This window comes from Hippocampus guttulatus, chromosome 8 (genome assembly GCF_054856545.1).
Source record: "Hippocampus guttulatus isolate MCC_2025c chromosome 8, RoL_Hgut_1.0, whole genome shotgun sequence".
Lineage (NCBI taxonomy): Eukaryota > Metazoa > Chordata > Actinopteri > Syngnathiformes > Syngnathidae > Hippocampus > Hippocampus guttulatus.
In genome coordinates, this window is record NC_141268.1 from 11,914,282 (window position 1) to 11,934,737 (window position 20,456).

Here is a 20,456-nt window from a genome sequence, read left to right on the forward strand (position 1 = left end):
TTTTTTTTGACACACATCACAAACTACCTCTTGTACTATACACACCCGATATTTGGAACCTTTTACCATTAATAGTGATGCTGTATCAATTGTAAGGACACCGCTAAAACTACCACAAAAAAAATGTAATCATCATAAAGTCCAATTGAATCACTGAGAGGACACGAATCAGTCCAGTAAGTAAGCAATGAATTGTGAATCAATTTCCCAACTGGGGAGCACCAGACGGCCGCGTGTTCTTGTTGCCTATGTACCTGTTGAGTGCAGTACCTTTCAGTCATTATCAGACCATAAGCTGCTGCAGTGGTCCCTCTTGCTTCCTTCTGGTACATATCAATGCCAACTTTGTGTGACTGGAGTGGGTTGGTACTGCCTGGATGAAAGAGGCAATTCTTTACATGAATACAAACAAATGACTTTGGAACATAATGGATTAATGCACTGTAGCCGAGGCAATTTTTTTTCACACTTTTTACATTCACCACAGAAAAAAAAATCATAAATACATGCATAAAATACAGCCAAAACACTTGGAAGAGATATTTAAGTACAAATGTATGAATAAGAAATAAGACAAAATATTTGTCCTTATGCGGCTTTTTTTATATAGTGGATTCCTGGAGTGCATGTAACTTGCGTTGTCGACATTTTAATGAACTACATTACAGTAATTGAAAACAGAAAACTTGCATAATGCTCATTTGATATTGTGCTGTTGGTTGCATATAGTATTATACAAACAGCCTGAGTTGTCATGGGTGAGCAGCTTTTTAAAAGTCAGAGGTAAATGCTGGCATCATTTTCGGGCCTGTTGCCTCTTTAAAATGTATCTTAAAAAAATATGTATTATTTCCCAATGTTTCCAAACCTTTTGCTAAATCATCATTTCAAGTTTGTGCAAAGCATCATGCCACAGTGGAACCATCCAAGCGGTTCAGTGAGAGTGGTGGCAAGGCACAAAATCAAAAGTCGTTTGGTTTGATCCTATAATAATGATAACTGATTCAAAGTTGAGCTAACTTTCATTACCTGCATGATGGGGAAATTACATGAACTCATTGAAAAAGCCCATTTTTAAAAACCATTTTAAGGCCCAGTATGTACTTTGTCCTTGCTACTAAGACTGAGGTGGGAGGGATAGGATGGAACAAATCATTTTTGTTGCGGGAAGGTGTTGCTGTAATTTTCTTGTTAAAATATTATGCTTCAATAAAGTACCGTATGTTAATACACTTCTCGATCTTGGTTAAAACCGATACATTTAAAAAAAACAATCTCAAATAATTTCAATGTTTGTGTGGCGGAAAATCAATTTAGGGGTGCTGGAGCAGTCCCAAAAATGACGGTAGCTTTCAACGTCCATGCTAGTGGGACAAAAAAATGTTACTCATTAAGACAAAGAACATACTAGCACATCTAAAGACTGATACGAATAAATACTTAAACGTTTTTTAATGTAGTACGCTCAAGTAGTGAGACAATTCACCAGACACACTAGCAGAACAACTGTTTAGTCAGGAGATTTTTTTTTTTTTACACTACTGCCTTCCACACTACTGTATGAAATTTGAACACTGCTTGAATACTGAACTAATGCTGGAAATCAAGGCTATCGAAACAATAAACCGCTTCAAGGAAAGCCACTTGAGCGTTTATTCAGAAATGTTTTTATCATCTAAGTGTGTGCACTTGTGCGCTCTTTCTTCCTACTCGTAAGCGCTAATCGTAAGCAGTTACAGACCACAAGTCTGCAACTAGTGAGGCAAAATTGTGCACTAGTTAATGAGTGAAAGCAACTTTAGTACTCCAAGTGGCTTTATAAAATTCTGCTGGTAATCATGTGCTTCAATAGTGGTAGTAGTGGGTAAAAATATTTGGAAGACCGTCGTTCTACTTGTCCCTCCTCATCATTCTACTCGTGTGCTGAATTGTCTTACTAGTGAAGGCACAGTGTACTAGTACATGGGTATCAATGATATTGAATTAATGCTCAACAGCTTTCCATTCGTCTGCAGCAACTTCCTGACTTGCACAACTGAGGCGCTGTTTGTACCCAAACAGCACCTCACTTGTAAGCGCAGTCACCACTCTACCTGCCCCCTGCTGTGTGGATTCTTTTCCGTAGCAACAGCTCCCAAGACCCAAAGCTGCATTTAGAGTCTTTTGTCACCACCTATTTGACCACCACAAATGTGACATCACAACAGTCCATTTCCCCGATGAAGAAAAGGTAGAGCTTTAAATACCAAAAAACAAACGAAAGAATGCCCATTTGATAGGAAACTTTTTTTATAGCAAAGTAGAAAATGTGCATAGGCTTGAACTTACTATTTCGTCTGCTTGTTTTGTAGCGTGCTTATGCATGCTGTTTGGCTCACATTCTACAAAAGTGAGGGCAGCATGGAGAAGGTGCCAAAAGGGAAATGAAGTGGAAATGTCCAAACTGGCGCCATGACACCCAGCAGTGCGCACGTGGTCAAATGAGAGACGGCCTTAACTAACGAGATGGTGCAGGGAACTAAGCCAAGTGTTGCTGCACCCGCTGTGGGTCCAAAAGAGGGAGTACGCAGGAAAGAGAGAGGCTCTGTTTTTAGCTCCAAAAATGGTGGAGCTATATTGAAAATGCACACAGTACACATATTTAGACAGTATGCAAAACAACAACATGTCCATATCCGACACTAAGGCCTGCAAAAGATTCAAAGCGAAACAGGAATGGTGAAATTTAGAATGGTAAAAAGCAAGCAAAGAAATATCTGTGCAGAAACCGTGTGCTTTGATTACGAAAGTCATGTTGTGAAAAAACAAACAAACAAAACACCTTATGCAGGGTGCAGTACACACATACTGATTTTTAACATCTTCACCCTCACATATAATGAGAACAACATCCGCAAGTGTGTGGTGTACCACAGATAACCAGCACAGCACCCCACACACTATCATATATCTGGCGACAAACGCCCCTCTTAACCCAAATGGCTGACACAGTACCAACACTGACCTGTGAGAGGCAGCATAGTGCCACAGGGCATCTAGACTGCCTGCAAATTAAAAAAAAAAAAAAAAAAGCGAAAGAGTGGCGGTGGGGGTGGTGGTGGAAAAAAGTAAAAGAAGCAAACTCTTAGCTTATTCGATGATCACATTTCAAGTTTTTCCATTATATCTCACACCTCTGGACATGCCCATGCCTGCCTTGTAGGATTCTGGCACGTTGTTTTGTTCCGCTGCTTAATGAGTGCCTGCTGTTTTCATTGTATTTACTCAGCATGGGTTCAATCTTCAGAAAATATGGTATTTCCTCTCACTGCTATGCGGATGACAGTCACATCAATGTCCCGCCAAGCAAAAAGGACTGTTTCTCCTTTCAGGTCACTTTTGTCCTGTCTGAGTTAAAATCAAAGCCTGGATGGGATTAAACTACTTAAATTTAGATCAAAAAAAACAAAGCAGAAGTTAAGCTGTCCCAATGGCCCGTATATTTTTGTTTGGTACTCTGAAGTAACACAGATTATAAAATACATATTTTGCATTAGATATCGATTGTTGCTGTGGTATCCCTGGACGTGTCAAAAATGTAGGATTGTGTAATAACTGGAATGGCAGCGAACACCTGCCATGCTAATGGCTGTCTACGTAGGCAAAATCAATGCTGTTTAAGATCAAGTAAGCCAAGGAGTCAACGATTCTAAGTTTTATTTCCACTTGTCTTTTGCCCACAGCTAGGTGACGAGCGATGTTCGAATTTATGACCGCCAATGTGTACGATTTCTCTATACTCTCACTCGCTTTTAGCAGTCGGCACATTTAGCGAAATTGAAAAAATATATATTACCGGTACAGTATATAGCTAATATTAACTGATTAGGGTTATACAGGAAAAGTGAGCATAAGTTGGTATAAAATTCTCTGCATTTCAAACCTAGCTTATCCCGATCTTGACTTTCAACATAGCGGACAAATGCCCATCACGTGATGTAAAACTATCCACGCAAACACTCAACACTAATTCCTTTATTTTGTGTCTGGCAACAGCATGAGCCTCAGGTCACGTCACAATCACGGAGTCCCTGGTTTGTCCAAAATCATTGTTGACCACACACATGAGGAGTTGCGATTGCAAATATTGAACAGGTTTAACATTTCCGGAAAGAGAAAAAAAAAATTCCCTGTTAACACACCCCTCAAAACAGGATAACCTTTCAGAGGCATCCAACAATCGCGTCTTTACTGACCTTTGATCAAAAGGACAGAAAATGCTCTGTTGAGAGAGATCAGGTTATCGGTATGTGTGTACCCCACTTTATATGACACAAGGATGTGTCAGTGTCTTTGGTAAAGGTCATTTACATAACACAGAGATGAAAAGACCAAAACAACATTCTGGCCAAAAAAGAGACTATATTAATATTGTCTATATTAGATATAAATGTCAAAACACTCTGTTATAAAAAAAAAATTAAAAAACGAGGAGGGTGTTAGAGATTCCTCAAAAGTCATATTTTTATAACGATCACACGGTAGTAAAATGAAGCGAAGCACCAATGCAACACATTGTTCATCCTTTGGTGCTGTCTGAACTGAGAACTAGCGAGGTAAAGTACATTCAATGCTTGCATGCATGTGTATGCAGTTCAACTTTTTTTCTTTTGTGCAATTTCAGAAGCCTATTTTTGTTCCAAGATTGTTAGTCCCTATCCAAATGTGCAATACTAGTGGTTAGTAATACTCAAACAGTTTTCCAAAAATCTTCCAGTTCCAATTAACACTTGTGACTGTTTGTAAAGACATATAGTTAGAGTGGTGGTTTTTTTCTAGTTGTGTATTAAATTTTTGGTACTTTTGGTATTAAATAATTACAACTTTTAGTGACAACCTTCGTAACAAAGTTTGTCAGTGCTACACTGTCTATATATTGTAATGGGCTACCCATTTCATACAATGCGGAAATGTGGTTGTAAACAGAAGGCAACAACACAGCTCGAGCTACCAAAGGCACTTTGTTTGATGATTTCAAAATGGACCCAAAAGAGACTATAATAGCAGCCCTAGGAGCCTAGCCCACCGGGAATTCCTCTGGTGTTCCAGATCAGACACTCTGAGCCTGGTTTTGCCTCAATAAGAACATGTAGTTGTCCTACTAGCATTAGTCGTCCTAAAGCATTCCTAGTAAAATACAAAACACTCTCTTACCTTTCATAAAGAATGAGAAGGATGTAGTAGAAACCTCACAAATGCCACATTAACTGTCACATAACTATAAAAAGAAGTTAAGCACTAATATGACAGATTTAATCCTTTGGTCTTTGGTGTTGTCTGAACTGAATTCTAGTCAAGTACATTGAATACGTGTACAGTATGTGTATCGCCTGTTTGTTTGTTTTTTTTGCGACTTCAGAAGCCTATCTTTCCCCCAATTTTGGTCCCTTTCCAAACTGTCCGACTTGGTTAAATGGGGCATTCACTTGTGGAGCACTTTTCCATCTAGAACAGGGGTCTCAAACTCAGTTCCTGGAGGGCCGCTGTCCTGCATGTTTTCCAAGTCTCCCCGTTGCAACACACCTGATTCAAATGATCAGATCATCAGCAAGCTCTGCGCAAGCCTGACATTGAACCTGTTCATTTGAATCAGGTGTGTTGCAACAGGGAGACCTGGAAAACATGCAGGACAGCGGCCCTCCAGGAACTGAGTTTGAGACCCCTGATCTCGAAGGCACTAAAAGTGCTTCACACTGACTCCTCGTTCACCTGCTGATGATGTAGCAGCAACTGGGGTTTCAATGTCTTGCACAATGACACTTTGATAGTCACAAGGGATAGAAGCCACAACCTCTTGGTTGGGAGACGACCACTTTACCACTAAGCCATGCTGCCATGAACCTGTGATTGGCTTTCAAATTCTGACGTTGCACTCAATCACAGTTTGGTGAATCTCAACTATTTGGGATGACAGGAAGCGAGCCCTGCCGCGTATAATTGATGGCCATCAAAAAAGGTTTGTAATTGCGCATAAATGCCAGAAGATGACAGCAAAGCACTTATTCCCCATTAGACACGGCTATGGCATGACTAAATAAAGCTCCTCCTCTAACTTCAATGTAGTTCATTGTCCCAAGATGCCAAAAGATACCAAAACAATATTTTGACATTCGAAATAGCTTTGGCAAGAGCACAAAACCAGTTAGGTGAGTTTTTAAGCAACTAAATGTGGATAGGGTCACCCCCCCCCCAAAAAAAAATCTGCGAATGCCAAACCGCGAATTGGACAGATATTTACTGTGCTGTAGCGTAATAAGAACACTTTCAATAGAGTAATTTGTAAAAAAGGGAAAAAACCCCCCCAACTTTCCAAACTTGAGTTTTCTGTCTACCCAATACTGCATAGAATAGATACTCATAGGTCGTATAATTTTTAGTAAGCAGCCTGATCTAGTACATATACTGTATGTACAGTATATATGTATGTAGAATGTCATTCAACATATGCTATTTTACCGAATATTACTGTTTTTGCCATCATCATGTGCGTTCAGTGCAATGCGGAGTGTCGCCATTTCCTTCGCCATCATTGGGAGATCATCTGCACACTGGGTGCTTGTCTTCAGACGCTAGAGACACACAAGGATGTCACATTTCATTCAGGACCAAATATGTAAGGCGATAGCGGCTCACTGAAGCACAGACCTGCCAGAGACTCCCCTTTCCTTTGGCCACTCTGCAGATCATGGCGAAGGGGATCAAAAATAGGGAAGACAAAGCAAGGAACCAGCCAAACCAATAGGCCCACCAAGGATACACGTAGGCGTTGTTGAACTTGAGTGGTGTGTATTTCAGCAACAAGAACACAAGTGTTCCCTGTCAAAAGAAAGAAAGGACATGTGAGACGTGAACGCGCATACGTCAACGCGACTAAACGAAAGGTGCTTTCGTGTACTTACGCTGCATATCACAGGTGTCACGTAGAGCCAGCAGTACTTAATCAGCGGCAGAGGTTTGTATCCGATCATATCCTCAATGTTGTCGCTGAAGCGCTCAGCACCTAAAAAAGACAAACACTTCTCATGTACTGCCTCCAGCTAATACTTACAACATATACTGCGTGCTCCAAAGGACGGACTCGATGACAAATATAGCTGTACAGAGTTGACATAGTGTAATGGATCCCGTGGTTATTTTTAATCAGACAGCATATTCTGTCTGATCTTCAAATTTCCGTTGCCTCTCGTAACCTCAGATCCTCATCCTCGCTTCAACTCTCTGTACCCTTTCTGCCCGTCTCAACACGATGGGGTCCAGAGCTTTCAACCGCTATGCCCCCAAACTCACTTCCACCCAACTTCCATAAGATTGATTCTCTTCCCACATTCAAAACCCACCTATTCCAAATTGCATACTCCTTTTAAATGGCATCTCTTCTTTTATTATTGATAGTTTTATCGGTGGTTTGATTGTTTTGTTCTTGATTGTAAAGTGTCCGTGAGTGTTTTGAAAGGCGCTTATCAATAAAATGTATTATTATCATGATTCATCTGCATTAAGTAATAAGGTGACGGAAGCCTACACCCAGTGAAATGTATAAAATAATACTTAATAATACAATGTAATGTAATAATTATAATGAAGAAGATTATAATAATAGATCAGTTGATGTTTCAGAATTCTGTCTATTGTCTGGAAGTTATTGATTAATTGTGTTTTGAAGCAACTGAGTGCACAACTGGGCTGCCTCGTTTATTTTGTCACCTATACATGAACAACATGATTGTCAACTCTACTATTTGTCACATCGTATTTGAAGTACTTTCTTAGTCGAATTGATACTTTCTTTCGACAACTGACCACAACTTTAGCCCTAGAATGCCCCTTGTATCATATTTGAGACATGCATTTTCATTATGCAATGCATTCTTTATATTACATTAAATCATCTGTATCAAATTTGATACCGCAGGTTTAAAATGTGATTTTTTCCAAATTTTCATTTTCAGATGTAATCTACATAATGCTTATAAATGGAATACGACAAATATCTAAAACAACATGATATGGCAAAAATATTTTTGTGGATTTTGTTTTAAAAGATGTGGAACTGAGACTGTATAAATTTCACAGCATGCAGTCATGAGAGCCATTCGCCTTAAACGTGTCTCACCATAAATCCATCCAATAGCCACTGACTGGAACACTGCCATCAAAAGAAGAGTAGGACCACTGCAGACATAGTGATCAAAAATCTGCAGAATGTATGAGCCGGCCTACAATGGAAAAAAAAAAAAGTTTATTCTGAACCCATTCCAAAAAGGTTGAAAATTATATTTCAGTCAATTTATTTCTCCCCTTTAATCATGTTCATACAGTATGTGTTATACAGTATGTCACTGGAAAGCCCTTTCAGAACAAGGGACAACGTGTCAGGATTGTGCATTTGAGGAATGGCCAACACTGCTAAATGTGTGGGTAGAGCCCACTAAAATGTGCCAAAACTAATCATGTGGGTATTCGCTCTCGTGCCAGCCAGCCCTGTCACATTTTGCTGTGGGACGGCATCACATTCCTAAATCAGGAGCTGTCCAGTTGCATAGACCTTAATCGGGTGGTGGAAAACCTGGCATGTTGATACTCCTGCCGCATACAAATTCAGCACAGTTGCACTACCCATGTGCATAAGTGCCAATCTGGCACATACCTGACACCATTTGAAGCTCAAAGCAAATCTGAATCCCAACAAGAAAATATTGCTGTGGATTTTGTTAGCGTCTTGAATTAGTCACACGACTTTCACGTTTTTTTTTTTTTAAATTAAGAGATGAGAGCTGTTGTTCGGCCAAAATTAGAGATGTGTGTTGTATGGCATCAGTGAATTTAAGTCAGTACACAACAAACAGCAATTTGGCCTATGCTGGGCGGTTCCTTAAAAAAAGACGCTTCTCACTGTTTATTTGAACTCCCAGTTGAAGTTAACTGTAAAACAAAATGAAGAAACTAAAAATGACATGTTCTATTTTTAAATCAATCATAAGGCTTTACCTTGCGACAGTCCGTTTAGCCTTATGCTAACAAACAATGCAAAATGTCAAACAACAAAACAGCAGAGCAACGCAGAGAGTAGAGCTGGGACTCCCACCCAAAACCCCGTTTTGATCTTTGTGTTGACAGCAGTGAATGACTTCTGAATGTATTCAAAGGGGCTACCTACGCACTTCTCCGAATAAAATACATCATAGTCCATTCATTCAGTCATTCATTCTCCGGACCGCTTATCCTCACTGGGGAACAAATGAAAAATCCAGTTTGTTCAAAATGGTAAATGGAATCCACTTATATAGTGCTTTATCTCCACGGTATGGTGCACAAAGTGCTTTGCAAAGACATTCAAATATTTGAAAACGTATCTACAGAACCAGTTGGGAGCTAGACACAGCTGTTGTGTGTAACTTTTTGAAAGGTTTGTTGTTGTTGTTGAAAATGGCTTCCTCTAACCAGGATCTCTTGCCGCATTGCGCCCAAAAGTAGAATGTGGATGGGTTATCGTGCTTATTGGTGTTTTAAATGATAAATCCTAACTGCCGAAAAACCAGATACATCTGATAGCTAAGCTAGCTATAGGTGGCTGGGGAGACGGGCTCTCCTCGGCTCAAAGTGTCCAACACTCTTCGTTAGTGAGAGAGTGAGTAGGAGGCCGGCAGCAAACTAAAGACAGAAGCGTAGATGCACTGCCGAGGTGGACTCCGTAATGCTTCACAGTTTATTTAATGTTCATTATTAGCTGGCTAACTATTCCCATACGCATAGGAAGGAGCCTACCTGCCTCCACTCGATGAATGAGCACACCTATTGACCTCATTATACAAGTGGCAACGCACGCAACCAAATTGCAAGATTCGTTCTAATACGATTCTGAAATATATGATTCATTATGATTCACCAGCCATTTTTTGGGGTCGGGGGACGGAACAGATGAAGACATTTTCATTGTTTTCAGTCATGGAAGGAATACGACACAGTATTTTGTCTGTTTGGCTTCCCACACATCTTGCTAAATTGCTTATTCATCATGTTTTTGGCTTTTGATTTTGGTTAGCCCTTCCAAACCTGAATAATGAGACTTCCCAAATAGAAATGACACACCCACGACACCCTGAGCTGGCGAGCAGTCAATCACACGGCACACATATCGTGAAAGACTAACACACTCACGTCCTCATCGTCACCTAGCTGGAACTGAACCCATGTTGGCTGCATCAAAGTCATGCAGGTGTACCAAAACACCATTTGTGACTAATTGGTATGATTAAAGGGTCAAAATAACTAATGGGAATACATCTGAGATCCTTAATATCATCATAGTTTAACATAAATTAGTCTACTCAGACTCAATTCTTACCTGTGACACCAAAAAGTTGCCGAAGAGATAGCAAAAAACACAGATAAACAATAAAATAAGCTCTCTCCGGTATCCTTTTTGGATCTGGGAAGGGTACATATCCGTGATAGAGGTCATGATGCTTTCAAGTCCAGCAAACTGAGGCATGATAAAAGAACAAGCAGTCAGCCAAATGGAGAAGGATCATGTCTGAATATGCTGTATCTGAAGGAATGTCACAGAGGCTTCAACGGACCTGACCGTCGATTCCCAACAGGATGATCATGGTGAAAAAACACACAGACCACACTTGAGGCCATGGCAGGAGGCTCACCGCTTGTGGGTACACGATGAAGACAAGGCCTGGACCTGCAGAGTCAACCCAGCGTGAGGTTGAAACAGAGGCTGGTACTCTTCTACTTGTCATGCATGTCGAGTGAGGCCATACCTGACTCAGCTACCAAGGCGATGTCCACACCTTGTTTTTGGGACATGTAGCCCAGAACTGAGAAAATAGCAAAGCCACTAACAAAGCTGGTCCCACTATTCAGCAAGCAAAGAAAGAAGGAGTCTCTGGAAATCACACACAAATAAAAATACTGAGTAGCTATTTTATGGCCAGGAAACCATAATCGGGAAACAAGGACATATATATGACATTGTACTCGTCAAATTTAAAAACAAAACGCTGGGCACAACAATGTTGCCTAACAGTATTGAAAATGATAACTAGAAAGAGGTATGTGACCTTTGCGAAAGGAAACAAACGAGGAGTTCAAATGCAAAAGCAGACATCTTTTTTAACTTTTTCAAAAATTTCAATTCAGGTTTGAGGTTAAAGGTAATAAATTAAATTAAGTAATAATTAAAAAAAAAAAAGAACATTTATTGAACACAACACCAAGAAAATTATTTGCTTTCAAAAAACGATCACACAATTTTGACATGATGCTGAAATCATTCAACTTTGTGAATACAAATACATAAGAAGCTAGTGTGCGAGAAGTTCAGTCTCTTTGACTAACCCTGCCCCTTAACTTAATTAACCCTTAAAAGGGAAGTCAAGTCTACATTTTTCTGAACAATAAATATTTTCTAAGCGCCCCCACTAGTCGAAACATGGTATTCTGATGTATATGCACTTGTGAAATATGAATTCAGATGAATACTCTTCCTGTTTTTATTCATCTCATGCGGTGGCCATTTTTGCTACTTGCCGTCCCCTCAAAATGACATCACAGTTGCTCAGGGCTCAAGTAACAACCAATCTTTACGGCCCACCTGTTTTCTGAGTTTGATCACGTGATTTCTTTTGGGTGGGGCGGTATGTTTAAATCGAAATAAGACATTTGCAAACATCTGCTTTGACTTTGGAAAACAATCACCAACCCAGTAACTGAATCAGATTTAAAAAGTTGAGTGAGTGCACATTGTTTGTTTGTTTTTTATCACTACTAAATACCACATATGTTAACAAACTCATTGGCGAATAAACAGGGTGGGACATGATGGTTTTGTAATACACCTTGATGCAAAATAAAATTGTAACCATTCGATAAATAAACCACTGGAATAATTTATTGTAAAAAATATATATACTGTGTATATATATTTTTTTACAATAAATTATACACAGTATATATATTCAACAGCGACATCTCGAGTGATGAGTTTGACATCAGTATGTACTGTTGGCGCTTGTGACAGTGTTAAATTACAAAGATGCTATCTGTAGCAAAACGCGCGTGAGGCACCTGTCGGTTTCTGAACCCAAACCTTTATTTTCTAGGAGGTTTTTCATAAGCCTTGTCTGGATTTGCAGGGATAGATAGTCTTGTGGTCGGCATGGTTTTATTTTTGTCAAAATGGCACTTGTCCGGTTTCACGCTTCAAAATTGTCAAATGGCGTCATATTAAATGTAAAATGCTCACCTGTAACAATTGTTGTTGTACTTGTTGTAGCTCCCAAGTGTGGTTAGACATCCCAAGCATATGGCGTAGGAATAGAATATCTGGGTTCCAGCATCCATCCAAACCTATCCCATGCACAACAGCAGTGTTTCAAAACAAAATAAGCGTGCGCTTATTTTGTAAGTGTCAACAAATGCATTTAATACCTGTGGATCAGCGAGCCGTGCGGGATTGGGGTACAAGTAGTACTTGATGCCATGCAGGGCGCCGGGAAGGCTCATTCCTCTGACAAACAACACCACTAACATGACGAAGGGAAAGGTTGCTGTGAAGTAGGTAGCCTAAATAGATGAATGAAGAGTTTATGAATACTTTAAAAAAAAAAACAACAACAACAACGACTGCTGCAAGTTGATTTTCAACAGCAAGCTGTTTTACGACTGCGCATACACAATCAAGGTCTAAGAGGGTCATGACAGAGCCTATTTTCAGATCACGTCTGCCTGTGTTTACCATCTATCTATCCGCTGCTGTTGATATAGCTCAGGCTAGACAGTGAATGAGCAGCCCCAGTGTCTGCCATTCCTGTTTTGACAAGCATGCAGATGAACAAACTGTCCCCAAAGTACACAGATACTTTATCTATAACAGACTGTATCCGACAATCCCTTTGGCACACAAAATGTAGCTTTCTGGAAGTGAGGCGTTGCCAATTAGATACACTGTACGTAGTTGAACTCATCTGGGGCTGACCTGCCGTCCAAGTTACGTGGGAGCCGAGCCCCCCACGGAGCGCAACTCTGGCCCGACAAAACAGTCCATATAAACATGAAAGAATCCCAAAACCACATAGGTCGTTGTGAGGGGGACGACAAGAAAGGTTTATCCATGAAAAACATACATATACACTTTTTTCTCATTGTACCGTTCATATTTGGGATAATAGTCTTTCAATGTCTATTTTCTTTCCACATCCAAAACAATATCCATTCTGCCAAAAGCATAAACCTTATGTTCTTACCAGCTCTAGTATGCTAATGGATTCTGTTAGGATACCTGTACGGTTTGAAAAATGAAGCCACGACATATATTAATGTTTCCGAAAGCACAATAATAAAAGATGGGCGGGTGGAAGACGTCATGCAGGGATGACCCATGAACATCTCACTGCTGAAATGAAAATCAGGTGAACAATGTTTACATCAAAGTCCAGCTGTCCACAGAAATCATGCAACAGGACCAAAGAAAAGTCACGGAATGTTGTTGAAGTAACATTTGGCTAATTGCTTCACACTTCATTTTTGTGTTCAAGCAATTGCGGAGTATTTGGGGCTGCACAGAAGAGTAGCCAGAGTGATGCCGTCATGTTAAGCAGCAGGGGACAACTGCAAAGTTGCTGTATGTGGACCATAACCACTCCACCACCTGTGGCCAGCATACATACCTCCCGTCTCTGACCATACAATCATATCGCCAAGTTACTAAGATTTTTGTTTTCTTCTATTAAAAAAAAAAAACTGTGAAAAATATATCAGAGGTGTCAAACTCAAGGCATGGGGGCTGGCTTCATCAATTTATGTGGCCTGCTAAAATAAATACAAGTGTTTTTATTTTCAAAGAAAATGCTGACTTTTCTTCACTTTTAAGTCATATTGAAATAATACCGTCACGATAATTAATGTATCGACTTATTGTTCGCTGAGAAAAAAAAAACATGGTCATAACGGTTATTTCGGACTCGATAAATAGTCATTTGCATGGGCATCACTTTTCATAAGATATTTCCAATGAGGAAAATGTGTTTTGAATTTGGAACGACTTGGAAGTCAACTATCTCACAGAGAAGATTGTGGTCAACTTTGGAGGTTGCAAAAACACCAAGGATGGAATGTCCATCTTCAATATTTGTAGCAGTCTTTCTTACCTTCCCGGTGGATCGCACCCCCTTCCAGACACAAAAGTAGCAGATGATCCAAGCAAGAAGAAGGCACAAAGAAAGCTCCCATTGGATCTTTCCCAGGACCTCAATGCCAGGAGATATGTTTAGCACGCGGCGTCTGTAAGGACCAATGAAGTCTTAGGTAGGAAGAGAATAATTAGGAGGTGTAGGCTTTTTCATTGGGAATAATACTCAATAAAACTGTTGCTATGGTGGCTAACAATGCTATCTCTCACCTTCATTCCAGCTCCTCTCTTTCTGTTCAATGTCTATTGATTGGCCCAGTCAAATTTCACAATAATAGCAGTTTGAATTCCTGACATGGATTTCCCTGAAAGGATCCGGAACTTTTGATTTTTCCCAAATCTGGCTGCCCTGCACTGTTTTATCATACTGACGGTCAAAGAATAATAAAAACATCTAAAAACTTACTGCCAAAACTCCACAACAGATGATGATACGTTCATATTGGAAGTCCAATTGGCACTATAGTTGCTCAATACGACGCAAGAGTCTGAAATATTTTCAGATTGTTAAAACAGACACATTTCATTTTTTGTCAACACAATAAAACAATGCAGACATTAGAACAACCCCCCCCCCACCCTTGCCCCCTCCCGCACTTCCCAAATGCAATTTCAGTACCTGTGTTCCATGTATTATCACATGTTGCCCATGGCATCTCTCTGGAAAAAGAAGAGAACAAGTAGAGAAACGCCCAGGCTAAAATGACCATGTAGCTGATGCATCCATAGAAAAGGATGAGCTGGCCGGCGTATCCAATGCCTGAAAATGACAACCGGCGTTAAAACCATTTCTTTCGTGTTTCCTCCTAATGTTCTTTGGAGAGGAAAAAGTTCTTTGCCTTCAAACAAGGGGCAGATCCTCCTCCAGCACATGATTCCCCCTTGACTGGTGTACTGGCCCAGAGCCGTCTCCAGGACAAATAGAGGGATACCGCAGGTACCAAGAAACAGGACATATGGAATGAAGAATGCTCCTACAAGCCAAGATACAAAGGATCAGCAGGCGGAGCGAGGGAACATGTATTTAATGGCAGAAGAATCATAATTTCGGAAGCCGTTAGCTCAGCCCTGAGCAACTCTGATGCCATTTTGGCTTGTACTGCCACTCGCTATCTATAGGAAAGGGTCATGTAATGACTGTGCCGGCTCACATCTTTACTGGGTTCGGCCACGTGGCCTTCACAAGTTGTGCCTTTAGGGACTGTGATGTCATTTTCAGTCAACAGCAAGTGGCAGTACAAGGCAAAATAAAATTTGCTTTGTCCCCTGAGAAGGATAAAAACAGGCAGATTTTGCATCTTAATTCATAGCCCATAAATATTAATCACAATACTGCGTTTGGACGAGTGTGCCAGCTAAAACATATTATCGTAAATAAAATGTCTAATAAAATGTGACTTTGTCTCCCCTTTATTGTTGACATTTCCTTTTAATTAATCAGCAATTGGTCATATTAACGTGTAACAGCTTTACTTGATTTACGGTGCCGTTTGGCAACATTGATGCAAGTTTGGTTTATTTTTTTGCTAAAACTTGCATGAACATTACCAAACAACTGACTTGTCAACATTTTTTCAGCATGTCTCACCTGCTGACTCAGAGAAAAAAAAAAGTGTTACGACATTATGTGTGGGTGGGCCTGGATGAAATAGACAATTTTAGGTAACACACTCTGCTTTATATCCGCACTTTTATTCGTAAATGTTTGCTAGAAAAATGTCTGTTTTAACATATAAACTGGGGGTCACATCAGTGTTTGTGCTCGACCGAGTCAGTCAAAGCACGATGCTCTTTAACTCCTCACCTCTTGGGCACAAACTGGGGGGGGGGGGGGGGGGAAGATTAAAAGCAGCTCAGTTTCCGTTTGATGGGCAAGGGGATTTGTACGTGAAAACACAACAAACTTGTTACGTTTAACAGAATACCAAATGTAAGGCTTTGGTAAGAGATTGTTAAAAAAAACACGTAGTGTTCGGCCAAGAATGTGATTTTGGCACGTGCTGCACGTTATTTTCTTAGTCTTTTAGAAGCTGTCAAAGCCATTTGCATCAAAAGCGAAGCAGAGGGCACGCAGGGAAGATTAGTATTACAGCGGATGGCTTCCAGGGACTTTGGCAGTGACTTTAGTTTACTTTTACCCATACATTGGTCCAGTGACAAAAAAAGCGATTTATTTGTGAGCGTGATAAACTTTCCCCATTGAGGAAAAACTCGCGCTACGTACATAACAAGCAAATAAGGTGAAGTAAAAACAAAAAACAAAAACGGGATTTAAGTTGAGATGCAGTGCAAAAAGCCGCACAGTAGGTTTCTTTAGGTGTTTTCAACCGAAGTGTTACATACCACTCCAATTTAAAACAAACAAACAAACAAACAAACATTGACTCTTACCACCGCCGTTCTTGTAGCATAAATAAGGAAACCTCCAAACATTCCCAAGTCCGATAATTGCACCGGCCACTGACAGGATGAACTCGCTTTTAGTGGCCCACTTGCCACGCTCCTTGAGTCTTTGTGGAGACGTCTTTGGAGAGACGTAGCAAATCTTTCCAAGGGAGTCGGCCATGCCGCTTGCTGAGTGTGGGGGAATGCAATTGACACTTGATTCTAGGTTGGACTGGATGGGGAACTGTCTCATAACGGAGCTATGTAATAGATGCATGGTGGTTTGGCCACAAGGGGGACCTCTTGAAAGGTGAGCCACGAATACACCCCCCGCCCCCCTTAAAAAAAGTCAGGAATGATAGGCAAGACAATCATGTGTGTTTGGCTTTCTGAAGGTTATTACGAACGAAAGAACTAAAAAGGACGTAAGAAGGAACTAGCATAATCGGATGAACTTCCGTTTTTGTTATTTTTAGGACTGAACTTGGAAAAATCAAACGCTTTCTCCCTTTCTCTGACGTAAAACACGACATTTGTCCTTGTCCTTTTAAATATCCCAGTTTGTTCATTTTTACCCGATTCTCTTTGCGTACAAAGTCATCTTGTTTGTAATGCTCTTCTTATATTAATAATGTCATCGTGATTGGCAAACCACCATGCTCAATAAATAAAGAAATAAATTTATTTCTTACATGAGCATTAGATTTATTCCAACGGGTTTTACGACAGCTGTGAGTTTGTACGGCACACCGGTGTTGTAACAACGGTTTGTGTAATCTTACACAGACCATTGAAACAATATGCGTCCCCAAAGTGACGTCATCGAGCGCCTTTCGACTGGTCGCCGCCTTGATACTCGACTCATTCACACGCTCAGACACCTCATTCATTCAACTTGTTATAACTTCCATATGTCTTTCTTAGGGCGGCACGGTGCAAGACCGGTTAGCACATCGGCCTTACAGTGCAGGGTTCGATTCCAGCTGCGGACCTCCTGTGTGTAGTTTTCATTTACTTCATCTCACATCCCAAAAACACGCATGGAACACTAACTTCTCCCTAGGTGTGATTGTGAGCCCGGGTGGTTATTCAACTATGTGTGCCGTGTAATTGGCTGGCAACCTGTATCTGTTGCATTTTCGTACAAAGTTAGTAATACTTTGCAGGTAAAGTCCGCAAACTCGAGATTTACGTCAGTAATAAATAATCTGCAAATCATCTGGAACGCGTGACAATTAAGGGTTAAAAAAAAAAAGGGAAGCTGCCAAACAACAACCGGTTTTGCAAGTATATAGGTGTACGATGTACACCTTAAAGGTGTCAAGGCTTTTCTTAAATGATTAGAAGCCTTTATGCCTGAAGTGACAAAACGACAGGTGCACTCTGTGCCATGTTTAACTACTCTCATGGAATGTTGAGGGTTGAACTATGGTGAGATTGTAAGAAATTGTAAACATTGTCATAAGATTTTAAAGAAAATAGACAGTGACAGCGGTACTCAAATCCACAATGCAAATAAATGTAGGTATGTCCACTGTTGTGCAGTCACCACACTTCCACCATGGTAGAATCTAAATTTGTAGATCTGAACCAATGTCCTAGCGGGGTAGCACAAGTTAATCCAGTGGTGAAAATTACCCAACTCCTCTGGATGTCAACCATATTTACAATTTTCTATATACTACTGGAAGAAATAGAGAAGCTCGTGGTAAAACTTTCAGCGAACAAGGTGTACCGTTTGTCGCGTCCATTCACTTGAATGGGAGGTCTGCAGGTCTCGATAAGGAGGGTGAGGAGCATCCCTTGGAACCTTCCAGGTGGTCTTGACCCTGATGAAGATGTCTTCCGGCCGCAGTCCAGAGGCTCGGTGGTCCTTCAGTCCGACGGTTGTGGAACCAGCCATGTAGGGGGGCGGCTTGGGGCAGATGCCGGAGGGCTTCGGATGCAACTCGATGAGACGGCCAAGTGGATGAGAAGTTGCTGAGTGAATGAGAGCGAGCTAGTGAAAGGCGTGATGATGTGATCGACACGTACTGTAGCATTTAAGGGAGTTTGCTGGATGCAAGTGAACTTTTCTTTTCATATGTTCTGTCAACCAAACCTTAAAAGAGATGAATCACTGAATAGTAAAATTTAAGCAATAAATTGTGTACTCACCCTTTAACTCTGATGATGCACGACCAGGTTCATGGTGATGAACATTCAGAGCGAGGTTGCTGAGAGGTGAATCTCTTCACATTACGACTGCATGTTCAGTTTTTCTTTTATTATTGATGCTTGAGCAACAGGGACAAAGAGTATACTGCTTTGATACATTCCCCCAAGTTTAGTTTTACGGGTTTCATAAATTGCTTAACACAGAAAAGCCACCGAAAAAGCTTTTTTTTTTTTTTTTTTAAAGTCGGTGACGATGATGAATCTTATCACACATGAATGGCAGCTCAACCTCAGAGATTTTGTTGAACTTTCGTCACGTTGTCATTTTGTTCAGCCTTAGGGACAACCGCTGTCTCATCCTGAAAAAGATATGCGTGAGGGTGTGTGCATGCATGTGCGTGCGTGTGTCGTAAAAAATAGGTAATTAATCAGTGCAACTAAGAAGAAAAACACGTTGCCTGTCAATGTCTTTAACAGAATAGACAACGGCAATTTTAGACTCTGACAGGAAGATAAAAATAAATATCACCTAGGTGTGAAATAGGTGCAGTATATACACTATTGTGGTGAAAGATGATTTATCCTCTTCTACTTGACCTGACTTAACACTGGAACATTTCACAGCAGTCACATTTCAAACATAGTGGAAGAGCAATTAAGATGTAGCACGATTATGAAAACTGAAAACTTGGTTCCAAACACATTAGACTTGTTCTTATATACTACAAACCCCAATTCGGTTGAAGTCAGGACATTGTGTAAAACGTAAATGAAAATACGACACAATGATTTACAAAACCTTTCAAGCGACACTGATCTCGAATAAATTACAAAGACGTGTTGTATGATGTTCAAACTATAAATTTAAAAAAAAATGAACAAAAACAATTTGAAATGTGGACTTGTCAGACCACAGGACAGCTTTTCACTTCATGTCAGTCTACCTCAGATGAGCTTGAGACAAGAAAAGCTGGCGGCACTTCTGGGGTGTGGTGGATACAGTATATGGCTTTCACTTTACTTGCTCGAATTTTGACTTGCATATGTAGATCTCAATCTTTTGATGACATGATGAACCGTAGTAGATGAAATCCCCAAATTCCAAACAATTGTACATGGAAAAACGTTAAATTGTTTGAATAATAGTAAACCTTACCGAAGCCGTGCTTGTAAAAAAAAAAAAAAAAAAAAAAAAAAACCTTTTCAGGACACGTTTTTCCAGTTTAACTATACGAAGCGAAATGTTGAGCATTGAGCACTCACCTGCCCACAGTCTCTTGTTACCCCTCTCCTAGCTTTTTGAGAACATGTTGCGGGCATCAAGTTCACAAGAAATGAATTTTTGTGAGAAAATAAAAAAGACAAAAATGTTCGTGGTTTTTTTTTACATTAAATATCTTGTCTTTGTGGGCAGTCCGGTGGCAAGTGGTTAGCACGTTGACCTCACAGTAGAGATACCGGGTTCAATTTCAGCTCTGGCCTCCCTGTGTGGAGTTTGCATGTTCTCCCCGGGCTGACGTGGGTTTTCTCCAGGTACTCCGGTTTCCTCCCACATTCCAAAAACAGGCATAGCAGGCTGATTGAACACTCGAAATTGTCCCTGGGTGTGAGTGTGGGCATGGATGGTTGTTCGTCTCTGTGTGCCCTGCGATTAGTTGGCAACCGGTTAGGGTGT

General features: G+C 40.4%; 1 protein-coding gene across 3 annotated transcripts; it reads right to left on the reverse strand.

Moving 5' to 3' along the window:
- Position 1: 1 nt before the first annotated feature.
- slc6a11a (solute carrier family 6 member 11a) lies at positions 2-20,262 on the reverse strand. 3 transcript variants are annotated; one of them, XM_086118550.1, is made up of 15 exons: positions 18,360-20,262; positions 15,079-15,213; positions 14,859-14,999; positions 14,646-14,727; positions 14,199-14,331; positions 12,481-12,615; positions 12,296-12,399; positions 10,812-10,936; positions 10,620-10,732; positions 10,385-10,522; positions 8,153-8,255; positions 6,939-7,039; positions 6,685-6,855; positions 6,496-6,608; positions 2-373 (listed from the first exon to the last, which is right to left on the reverse strand). In XM_086118550.1, exons 1-15 carry the CDS (start codon positions 18,373-18,375, stop codon positions 334-336), a joined length of 1,650 nt encoding a protein of 549 aa, XP_085974676.1. In that variant the 5' UTR covers positions 18,376-20,262; the 3' UTR covers positions 2-333. The 3 variants fall into 3 exon arrangements, with proteins under 3 accessions (XP_085974676.1, XP_085974674.1, XP_085974675.1); XM_086118548.1 differs by lacking the exon at positions 18,360-20,262 and adding an exon at positions 16,631-16,840; XM_086118549.1 differs by lacking the exons at positions 2-373; positions 18,360-20,262 and adding an exon at positions 16,631-16,840 and having other exon boundaries at positions 4,000-6,608.
- Positions 20,263-20,456: the final 194 nt, after the last annotated feature.